The sequence below is a fragment of the Aulonocara stuartgranti genome, assembly GCF_965226115.1.
Source record: "Aulonocara stuartgranti genome assembly, chromosome: 18".
Lineage (NCBI taxonomy): Eukaryota > Metazoa > Chordata > Actinopteri > Cichliformes > Cichlidae > Aulonocara > Aulonocara stuartgranti.
The window spans coordinates 924,203-936,358 of record NC_138954.1 but is presented as its reverse complement, the minus strand read 5'-3'; the positions used below and the strand labels follow the sequence as shown (position 1 = coordinate 936,358).

Genomic DNA, 12,156 nt, shown 5'->3' with positions numbered 1-12,156 from the left:
AGTCAAAATAACTTCCTTTGTTTTTATTCCACAGCCTGCATGGAGCTTCAGTCATTCATGGATCTGTTTTCTCTTCTCACTGCAGCCTTGCTGCTCACAATCATTTATTCATTTACTGCAACAAACTGAGATGTTAAAGGAACTAAAGGCAACACTCGTGTACTGCCGGAACCTCACCGCGTGACACAGGCGGAAGTAAACAAACAAAGGCGTCATTACCGTCCCACGTGTGTGAGCTGAGTGTGTGAGCTGCGGCAGCAACGATGCCTTCAGTTCAGTATCTGAGAGAGTTCATCAACGAGCGACTAACTGCTGCTGCTGAACAAATATTCTTGGAGTTTGAAAAAACGATCGTCCAGTACGAGGAAGAGATCGACCGTCAGCGCAGACTGCTGGATATCACCTGGAAACCCCAAATCAAGCTGCACAGGACAGGTGAGTGTCCCTCTGAGGGAGGATCCTGATCACAGCTCTGCGGGACGTTTGTTGGATTGTGTGTCCACAGGTGTTTGTACTTTGCGTCGTAATAAAATGACGGTAAAAGGCTCCGCCCACTCTCTATCCATGTCTTACCATGCAACGACTCTGTGAATGCACTGGAGAAGTGTAGTGGTAGAGTCCTCCGTCAGGAATGAGATATGTGTGTCGACTTTTTATTCTCCCTTAAGATTATCGTGCCATAATGCTGCCCAGAGCAGCTCTGCTAACAGGTTATGGGCCCAGAGCAGCAGTAAAGAGATCCTGTAACTGCCAAAGGAAGGGCAGCGTTTCCTGGAAAGCCGCAGGTTACCGGCAGGTGTTAAAAGTTTGGCACGATTGAGTGAGTAAGCGTTTTTGTGCATCATGAGCAGACGCACGGCAGAGTCGGGCAGTCGATATTCCCGTTTGCAGTTTGATGGAGATGAAAGGAAATATGAGATATGGGAAACGAAGTTCCTTGGTCATCTCAGACTACAAGGTTTGAAAGATGTCATCTTAAAGGCTGAGGGTGATGAAGAAGCCGATGGTGAAGATGATGACAAAAATGCAGAAGCATATGCAGAGTTGATACAATTTCTGGATGACAAAAGTTTATCGTTAGTTATGAGAGATGCAGTTGATGACGGACGGAAAGCCCTAAAAATTTTGAGAGGTCATTATGCAGGAGTGGGCAAGCCAAGGATCATAAGTCTGTACACCGAACTCACTTCTCTCACAAATGAAAAGAATGAAAGTGTGACGGACTATATTATCCGAGCAGAAGCAATTATCACAGCGTTAAAAAGTGAGTCATTAACTGATGGACTTCTGATCGCAATGATAATGAGAGGTCTACCAGAGACGTTTAAACCCCTGATTGTGCACGTTACACAGAGCGAAGCAAAAATCACATTTTCAGAGTTTAAAGTAAAACTCAGAAGTTATGAAGAAACCGAGAGAATGCGTGCGGCTGTAACTGATGACAACGTAATGAGGACAAAAGTGCAATTAGACCAGGATTCTACTTCATGGCGAGCAGATGACCGAAGATCAAAGAATAATGAGATTGTGTGTTTTAAATGTGGACTAAAGGGACACACTGCAAGAACGTGCCGATCCAGAGTATGGTGCAGTTTTTGCCGGAGTAGTACACACAAAGATGCGACCTGTAGAAGGAAGCTAAGACGGGATGAAGCGAGAGGGGTTGTGGAGAAGGACTACGCGTTCAGGACGGGCTCCGAACCCCAGAGGGTCCCGGACGGCGGCCAAGAGATGCTGAATAACCAGCTACTGGTGGATACGGGAGCGACGTCACATATCTTTACGAAGATCGAGAGTTTTAAGACTTTTGATGACACATTTCGACCCGAGGCTCATTGTGTAGAGTTGGCTGACGGAAGGCGGAGCAGAGGAGCTGCAAAGCGGCGAGGAGATGCTGAGATAAGTATGATTGACAGTAAAGGACGCAGTCACAAGGTAACATTGAAACAAGCACTCTACATTCCATCGTTTCCACAGGACATTTTGTCAGTAAAAGCAGCTACTAGTAACGGAGCCACTGTGGTTTTCAAACACGGGGACAGTTTTCTTAAACATGTTGATGGAACAAAATTCCCTATATATGAACACGAGAGACTGTTCTTTATAAACACTGTGCAAGAGTTTGAAGAGAAATGTAATGGATGTTTTGATATGCAAACGTGGCATGAAATTCTAGGACACTGTAATTATGAGGATGTTCAAAATCTGCAAAATGTCGTTGATGGAATGGAAATTAAGGGTAAAATCAACAAAAATATGCAATGTGAAGCCTGTATACAAGGGAAGTTTATTCAAACTAGGAACCGAGAACCGGATGAAAAGGCCAGGGCAGCATTAGAGTTGGTACATACGGATTTAGCTGGTCCGATTACGCCAAACTCTAAAGAAGGGTTTAAGTATGTTTTGTCGTTTGTTGATGATTATTCAGGTGCAACATTTGTATATAATCTGAAACACAAAAGTGATACAACTCAAGCAACTGAAAGATTTATTGCAGAGGTGGCGTCATATGGGAAAATCAAGTGCATTCGTTCTGATAATGGAACTGAATTTACAAGCAGACAGTTCAGAGATTTATTAAGTAGACACGGCATTAGGCAGGAAACTTCGGCGCCATATTCGCCTCATCAAAACGGAACAGCAGAGAGGAACTGGCGTACACTTTTTGACATGGCGAGATGCATGTTAGTTGAGAGCGAATTGCCAAAGTCTTTATGGCCATATGCAGTACAAACCGCGGGAGTGATTCGGAACCGATGTTTTAACAAACGCACAGGTCAGACAGCGTATAAGATGTTAACTGGAAAAAGACCTGATCTTTCTAGAATGAAAAAATTCGGATCATTGTGCTATGCTTATAAACAAAATAGGGGAAAGCTGGATCCAAGATGCGACAAAGGTGTTTTCTTGGGATATGACAAAAATAGTCCAGCATATTTGATCTATTTCCCAAAAACCGGGAAAGTTGAAAAGCACAGATTGATAAAAATACTAAATCCCGCGACAATGGATCAACAAACACAGAGTGATCAGATGTATGAAGATGAGGTTTATGAATCCAGAAAAGATGGTGAACCCAAACAGACGAAGGATGAGGATATTCCAGATGGTAGTGAAAGCAGTCAAACTGAGTCCGAGGTTAAAACTGATGATAAAGTAGATGCTGGAGCTACACGTTATCCATCCAGAATCAGAAAGAGACCTGATTATTTGAGTGATTATATCACGGATGTGAAAGAGTGTGAAAATGAACAGATGACGAAACCAGTTTCAAAGTCTAAGTTAGACAAATTCTCTGTATTTGTGTTTGGAATATAAGATGTTTTTTCGGAGGATTGTTTTTCCCCAACCTGTGTACAAGTGGGGGTGTTGGATTGTGTGTCCACAGGTGTTTGTACTTTGCGTCGTAATAAAATGACGGTAAAAGGCTCCGCCCACTCTCTATCCATGTCTTACCATGCAACGACTCTGTGAATGGACTGGAGAAGTGTAGTGGTAGAGTCCTCCGTCAGGAATGAGATATGTGTGTCGACTTTTTATTCTCCCTTAAAATTATTATGCCATAACGCTGCACAGAGCAGCTCTGCTAACAACGTTTCTGATTGTGAGGACTTTTTGGAGACTTAAGTAAGAAAATGTACTTATGTACCACTTGGTTATGTCCTCATGTGCGACGCGATCGCGAAAACAGCAAACAATTAACGCCACGCCGATGTTGTTCACGGGACAGACTCTTGTCGCCGTTATCGTTTTATTTCTCCGGTTTCAGCGTTTTTGCTTCACAACTACAGCGAGCAGTTTACTTTGTGCACTAACATGGACTCGAGTCAACCAGCGCCACCTCTGGCCACGTGCCACAGCCTACAGCCAGATCAGCCTGTGACACACATCTGCACCACGTTTGAATTCGTGTCATGCACATTTGTACCTTTCAATTGTGTCTGTTTGTGCGTCATGCAAAGAAACCTTTGAAGAATGAAATGATATCATATATTCCTTATTGGCCTACATTTGTACAAAATTCCAAATTATATACACAAAGTCATAGAAATCACCACTCCAATTGGTCATCATGATTTTGATATTCTCTTTTTCCATAACAATGAAATACGCCTTGGACAAATATGACACATCAATATTTCATTAGTGTTGTCACATCACATCCTGTAAGCATCGTCTGCCTGTGTCCTTTCCTCCGGAAATGAATATTTCCAGCCAATATAGGCAATCCATCAACATGGCTGGAGTTATATACAGTCTGTATAAGTGTGTAAGGAGACGGCAGTTACTGTGAATTTACAGGACTTTCTCTGTTCATGGGCTAACTTGTGGAGTAGGGTCTGTATTCTCTCTGTATTCATTTGTGGCCTTTTTCCTTGTAGCTGATTTTTAATGAGAGTTGATTTATCTGTTAACTGTGAGGATCCAGCCAACATTTCTGCATTTCTCTCGTATTTTCAACAGCTGATGTCAGTCATCATCAGCACTGACAAGAGGTGTAAACTTTCTGTGTTTTTCTGACTGACATTCCTACTTTTAAGCCTTGTTTTAACAGTATGCACTGCTTGAAAAAGTAAAGGAATGCTTTTTAACCAGAGTATAGCATCAGGTCAGTCAAACTACTGGCATATTGATCTGGTCAGTTAAGTAGCAGAGTGGGTTAGGGACGGGAATCCAAGGACCTGGACTGCTGGGCACTGGCTGTCCTCAAGAACTGGTTCCTGGTAATCCAATTCAAGTAATTCAATTGTTAGTCTGTCTGGTTATTGATCCCACTGTTCTTGCACTACAATCAGGTGATTTTAGTTTGCGTGTGAGAGGAGTGAAATAGCGGCGCACTCTGCAACATGATTATGGACATTACATTTATTTTTATTGCACAAAAGGATGAGAACATGATGGTAAAGTAGAAACTGGATCCAGGACAAAACGGCTGCTAACACAACTATGACTCTGCAAGCACCTGTGCAGTCAGCATGCTAATGCTAAGCTAGCCAAGAGCCCAGAGTGACGCTGCAGCTGAGAGCTGACCCCATTAACATTAAAGTTTTGTAATGACTAGTACAATGAGTTACTTTCTTCTAGTAGTAAATACTGCAGTACTGTACTAATTCAAATTAATTTTAAGTGCTCCATGTAATATGTGTAGCAACGTTTTGTTTTGTTTTGGGGTTTTTGTCATTTACCACCCCAGCACTGATCACAACAAAGGAGAAATACCTCTTACATGCACAAATTAATTTGTATGAAGTAATGTCTTTGATGTGCTGCTTAATGATAGCGGTGACTCTCAAAGCAGAGGCAATAAGGATCGAAGACAGAATTGATACAAAATTGGAACATTAAGCGTTATCAATAATCAGTTGGAATCACTAAATTCTTCTTAATTTCCATTCATATCTGGGATGTTATGTTTCATTCCATCTGGTACTACGAGGTTACAACTCTGTCCAGGAGCTCAGTGATGGGCAGATCGAGATCTAGGGGGGGATTCCCCTGGACGCATCTGTCATTTCATGCCCTACAACAGGGGTGTCCAACTCCAGTCCTCGAGGGCTACTATCCTGCAGCTTTTAGATGCATCCCTACCCCAGCACAGCTTAATCAAATGGTTGGAATACCTCTTCAGCATGCCATCAAGTTTGGCAAAGGCCTGGTAACAAGTCATTCATTAGATTCAGTTGTGTTGGAACAAGGCTGCATCTAAAAGCTGCAGGACAGTAGCTCTCAAGGACTGGAGTTGGACACCCCTGCCCTACAAGCAAATAGGGCCAATTGAACTACTGAGTACCATTTTGAGTGGTTACAGTAAAATTTTTAGGGAGTCCTTGAATTCAGCCACACGGCATCCTTTCATTCCCAACTAGGGCTGCACGATTTTGCATAAAATGAGAATCACGATTTTTTTTTGGCTTAGAATTGAGATCACGATTCTCTCACGATTTTCTTTTCCAGTATAAATATTTATTGTACTTATTAACTGCACATCAACTTCGTAACAGTTGAGACTGAACATAAAAACAATAAATAAACATAAAAACAACAAATGTCTCACGTTTTGTTGTTGCCGTAAAATGTTGTACTGCTTGTAATTCCGTCTCTACCGTTGCTCGACGCTGCGTGTACAGAGCAGGTAGTGCAACAATAGAAAAATAGTTGCGGGACGGCACTGTGTAGCGTTTGTCTAGGATGTTGATCATTTTCCTAAATCCCTCGTTTTGCACAGTGTTGATGGGAGCCATATCTTTGGTCAGGTGATAAGTGATAGCCTCCATGATTTCTTTGTGCCTGCAGGAGTTCGACGGGTATAGGGAAGCGCTGTATAAGGTTCCTGTTATTGATGTTTGGGTGGTTGACCGGGACGGATTTTCTCCTGTCACTTTCTCGTCATCCCTGACGTGCTCTCCATTGTGTTTTCCTGCTAATTTTAGCATCACACAGCACAGCTTCTGTATCACGTGGTATAAGGCTCCGCCCTTGTCATTTGTTGAGCAGGAAGAGTGAGCGCTTGTTTTCATGCAGATTATGTCCCGGATCAAAATGCGGTACAATCGTCGTCTTTTTATTTTTTATTTTTTTAAATCGTTGTCATTTGGAAATGAGATCGCACATAAGTATGAATCGAGGTCGCGATTTTCCAACGATTAATCGTGCAGTTCTATTCCGAACACATACCCAGTCCATGGCACTATAGATATCAAGCTTAATTTAATTTTCCATTTTGATCTGATACATGTTCAAAGTCTTCCTTTATTTTTTGTGCAGTATATTTGCTCAGTATGATTTTTTTTCTATTTTCACATCACCTTTCTTTTAATTGTCTCCTTTTTCCCCTCCAGATGTCCCACAGCAGCATTTCTGTAAGGAGGAGGAAGTTATCGCTGATCAGCAGCATTTCTGTAGGGAGGAGGAAGTTATCGCTGATCAGCAGCATTTCTGTAGGGAGGAGGAAGTTATCGCTGATCAGCAGCTCTGGAACCAGGAGAGGAGCTCCAATCTGGACCAAGAGGAACCAGAAGCTCCACAGATTAAAGAGGAACAGGAGCAACTCTGTAGCAGTCAGGAAGGAGAGCAGCTGGTACTAAAGGAGGAGAATCATACCTTTATGGTGACTGCTGCTGAAAAAAGAGACCACAGTGAACCAGAACCAACAAGAGACCAACTCAACTGTGTCAGCTCTGCTGTAGCAGTGAGACAATATCAGGGAGGAAGGAAGAAAGATTCACAATCACGAAGAAATAAAAAAAAAGGTCACAATAATGTAGAACACCAACCTACGCCAGACAGTCAGTGCAAGTCTGACAAAAGTAAAAAGTCTTTAAAATGTGATGTTTGTGGAAAAGCCTACAAATATAATTATGAAATGGAAAGACATTATAGAATCCATACAGGGGAGAAGCCGTTTTCCTGTAAAACATGTGGGAAAATGTTTGCACGTAGTGGTTCTGTAGTGCAGCACATGAGAATCCACACAGGTGAGAAACCATATTCTTGCAAAGTGTGTGGGAAAAGTTTTAGACAGACAAATGGTTTAACTGTCCACATGATCACGCACACAGGTGAGAAGCGGTATCACTGTGAAATATGTGGGAAAATGTTTGCACGTAGTAATGGCTTATTGAGGCACAAAAAAGTTCACACAAGTGAGAAACCTTATTATTGTAAAACATGTGGGAAAACATTTCCACTTAGAAACTTGTTTTTGATACACACAAAACGTCACACAGGTGAGAAACCATATCATTGTAAAACATGTGGGAAAATGTTCAAGCGTAACAGTCATTTAAAAGAGCACATAAGAATACACACAGGTGAGAAACCATATCATTGTAAAACCTGTGGGAATTCATTTAGATATCGTGCTCACTTGTTGCGTCACATGAAAATACACATATAGAGGTGTACTCTTTTAACAAAATTAACAGTTTAGTAAGCTGTGTTGAGTGCAAAGTTAAACATAAGTCAGCATGGGAACTAATGGTAAGCACAGCATGGTAGTGAGGAGGTCATGGTTAGAGTTTCATTTTAAAAGCAGGTGGAAGTGGCACATTTTTACAAATTATTCCATTTACAAAATGTTTTAAGAGCATTATCAATTCTTTACCCAAGCAACAGTGATGGGGATAACACCATTGCTTTTTTCAGTAATTAGTAATCTAACTAATTACTATTTCTATCGTTATAATGCTGTTGCTGTTACTGTTACTATGAAGAAAATGCGGTGCAGGCACGTTACAGTTTCTCAACACACAGTTGGTTGAAGCTGTGTTCATCTTGCTGGGAGCTAGTGGGGCGAAACAGTCCCACAAGTCCCACTGGTTGGCTGAGGAAGGATAAAGTAGTCATGGTAAACCAATTACATGACCAATTTAAGATAACGTGGTGGCACAAATAATTTGTGTGGCATCTTATTTGATGCAGAGTGTTCTGTAAATAGTTTAAAATGGTTATTAACAAAGTCTTTGCTGCATTTTTTTGGTAAATAGTTGCATATAACTTTTTTATTTGCAAAACTCCTGCATAGGTTTTTAAAATGTACAATGTCTATTTGCATTTCATGTTATGAAAATGATTTGTTAAATGTTTATTGTTGTTACAGTAAAAAAAAAAAAAGATTTCATGGGGGTGGGGGTTGTTTGTTTTGGTTATTTACATATTTTTTTAATCAATTGTATTATTGAAAACATAACTGTAAATTCAGATGTGAGTTTGTGCTGAAAAGAATGATACCAAACAAGGCATGATAAATAGTTCTTGAAAGGTGAAATGTAGAGGTCAAATCAACCCTGGACCTCAGAGGGTTAAACTTTTTTTTCTAAAGTAACACCATAGTTACTTTTCTTTGTATTTAGTTACTTTTATAATATTGTAACTTAGTTAATAACTTACTTTTTTCAAGAAGTAACTATAGCTAATTACTTTTTCAAAGTAACTTGCCCAACAGTACTGAGGAATACATTTTCTATGTAGAAGTCTTTAAACTGTTTCCTAACCGAATGAAGTGCAAACATTTGGTTTCTGCTCTTATATCTCTTTTGCATTGCTGTCATTGCAGCTACTACATCACAAAACAGAACACACACCGAGAAGACCTGCTTCATCAATGAAATTAATTTCTTTTTGATTTTTTTTCATTTCAGGTTGTTTGTTTGTGCTCTGGTTCTGGACAGTAACCTTTGATGTTTAAAGGTGTCTTGTAAAAATTTCAAACGTGCATCCAGCAGCATGGAAAGGCCAGTGAGTGATAAAATAAATGGAAATACAATATTTATTTTAGATTTGTGTTTCCGCAGAGTACAGCTTTACCCTGTGTTCTAGTTTGTTGAGTGGAATCCTGTGAGATCAGTCGAACCTCCAGCTGTCAGACTACACTGTGATAAATTTGAGATTTTTAAAAAATGTGCTAACCACTGCACCATCATGCTGCTTTTCCAATTCTTTTAATAAGAATAACTTGAAAGCTCATTTAGATATAATTTTTTAATGTTGCTATTTATATCATTCATTTGTCTCATTTTCTTTTGGTCATTTAATTCATTGACACTCGTTTTCTGTTACTTTTAGCTTTTTTGTAGAGTTTTAGACTCAAGACGTGGTGGGACGCTCATATATAGAGGTAGTTAGCATTTTCATTGATGATTTCTGTTCCTCTGCAAGCGTTAAATTAAACATTTCACCTGTTAAAATCTCCTGTACTTACTGTGTTTGAGAAAAAAGTTTCTTGTCAGTCTATCCTCAGTGAAGAGACAATAACTCACATCCTTATTTATTGGGTTGGGTTTTCTCTGGCTTCCTCCATGCAGTTAGTGGGGTTAGATTCATTGTATTCTTGCAGAATGTGGGCAGCAGCTTTTGCAGAAACATCTGTGGTCATGTGACACAGTTCTGTCTTTCTGTTTCATCCTTACCTCTGCTGCTGTATGAACAAACATTTTGAAGAAGCAGGAAGTAGATTCATCACAAAATAATAGAAGTATGACGTTAGCTAGCTGTTATTGTATTTCAGTGAGTAGCTTGTGTCACATGACTGATTATCTTGAATAATTTCTGTTATTTTACACAATAAACATTATTCACTCAAATTGTCACTACAACAAACCCAACTGGGCAGAGGTTTAACAGTGTGTGGCTCCCTCTAGTGGATGTTGTGGAGTATTCTGTTGTCTTTGCTCCAAAGGTTTTTGTACAGAGTTTTGCTGTTTCCTGTCACTGTGGGCTGCAGAGCACAGTAGTACACAGCAGAGTCAGACAGCTGAAGCTTCTGGATCTTCAGAGGAACTGATCTGATGCTGGAATCCAGTGTGGATGAAAATCTCTCCTTGAACTCGTCTGCTGTGTTTCCTTGATCCCCACTAACACGACTCAGGATGAATTTGGGGCTGTTGTTTCCATCCTGTTTGTACCAGAAGAGAGAAGTACCTGTTAAACTGCTGGTGTTATAGAGACAGTGAAGTGTCACTGTGCCTCCTGCAGCAGCAGTCTCTTCTCCTTTTGCTTGCAGCACGTTGTCTTTTTGTGCTCTGCATTCTGTAAAACACCAACAAACAGTATCAGTGTGCTGTTAAAGAATCACGTCAATGTTGATATCAAAGAAACAGAGTTGTGTTCATACCGAGGCACATAGCAGCCAGCAGCACTGAGATGAACAGAGGCGTCATATCTGCAGTGTAGAGTAACTGTGAGCTACAGCAAGTATAAAGAAGCTGTGATCTCTCTGTTTAGTCTTCATCAACACTAAGTTGGTGGATTAGAAGGAGGAGCCTGATCACAGTGACAGGACTCATTCACAGCCCTGTGTTATTCCCCCTGCTGACAGCTTCACACTCAGCACGTCTTTCTGCTGCTCTGCTTTCCTTGGCAGCAGGAAGTCTACAAAGTGAAAAGTCAATGATCCTTAAACACATCAGTGTGTGAAGGGCGAGTGTGGCTTGTAGTGTTCGGCACTTTGAGAGTCTCAAAGACAAATTTTTTTAATAGAAACACAATTAAAACTCTGCTGAAGCTGAAAGTCAAGATCAGATAGGAAGTGAATATTAGACTCAGGATCAACTCCAAATGTAGCGCTGTACGTGTCCAAGCCAAAAAGAAGACATCACCCTCCCTGCCTACATATTCAGTGTGACAATGGAGATAGGGAGTTGATGTGTTTCTGACACATGGGATATTTGGGAATAAATCTGAAAGAATAAGTCCTGAATGTAAATACACAGCTCAGAGTCCACACAGGTAACAATGATCACTGGGGCTGGGTATCGTCACTGATTTCTAGAATCGATTCGATTCACGATTCGGTTAGATTTGAATCTGGGAAATTTTGCCTCAGACAGTCAGAAATATTATTATTCAGATCAGTACATTTATATATTTTTGTATCTATAAAAAAGGAAGCTGACACTTGCAAGACTTTATCAAAGGTGTGAGCATCACAGCAGATGCCTTTGTGTCAAAGTAGCTGAAGATAAAACACAGACACGTTTTGCATAATTTTTAAAAGTTTACATTTGTTCAGAAGCCTACTGAACAGCAGAAATTTGGTTTATTTTTCGGAAGTAAGTCAAAGAAAAAAAAACAGCGACCGACAGCGCTGTAAACAACGGTAGACTTCTGCGTAACAAGCAAGCAAATAATGCAGAAAACATTTTTAGACAGGAAACTGTTCTTGAAGTACAGAGAGACAGAGAGAGAGCTGTGCATGAAGTGTGATTTTATCCTGGTGGAAGCAAAACAGCAAAAGTCAGAGTGAATCCATGACAATGTTTATGTGAAGTTTGGATCTTCTTTTGCTGCTGGTTCAGTCAATATTGTTTGGAGAGAGATAAAACTAACAGCTTTAGAATCAGCGCAAAAACGACGTAAACACAAAGCGCGGACCCGCCGAAACATCAGAATCAGCGAGCTGTCGGCTTTCAGCCCCGACCGTGTCCGTGCCGTCGGGTGAGAAACGCGACATCTCAGTGATTCTGATCCGTCGGCGGGTCCGCGCTTTGTGTTTACATCTTTGTGCAGAAGCCGTGTTCCTGCTCTCATTTACTGTTTTAGCTGTTTGGTGGTTGTTGAAATTTTGTGAGGTTTAACCTGAGATTCTGGCATTTTGGGCAAAATAAATTTATATTAAAAAATCGATTCAGGATTTTAATGAATCGATATCACGTTATC

General features: G+C 40.6%; 1 protein-coding gene across 1 annotated transcript; it reads left to right on the top strand.

Moving 5' to 3' along the window:
* The first annotated feature begins 205 nt into the window (after positions 1 to 205).
* On the top strand, positions 206 to 9,704 carry LOC309693360 (uncharacterized protein). The gene is made up of 2 exons (XM_082512468.1): positions 206 to 435; positions 6,840 to 9,704. The coding sequence occupies exons 1-2, from the start codon at positions 264 to 266 to the stop codon at positions 7,895 to 7,897; spliced, it is 1,230 nt and encodes a 409-aa protein (XP_082368594.1). The 5' UTR covers positions 206 to 263; the 3' UTR covers positions 7,898 to 9,704.
* The last annotated feature ends 2,452 nt before the right edge of the window (positions 9,705 to 12,156 follow it).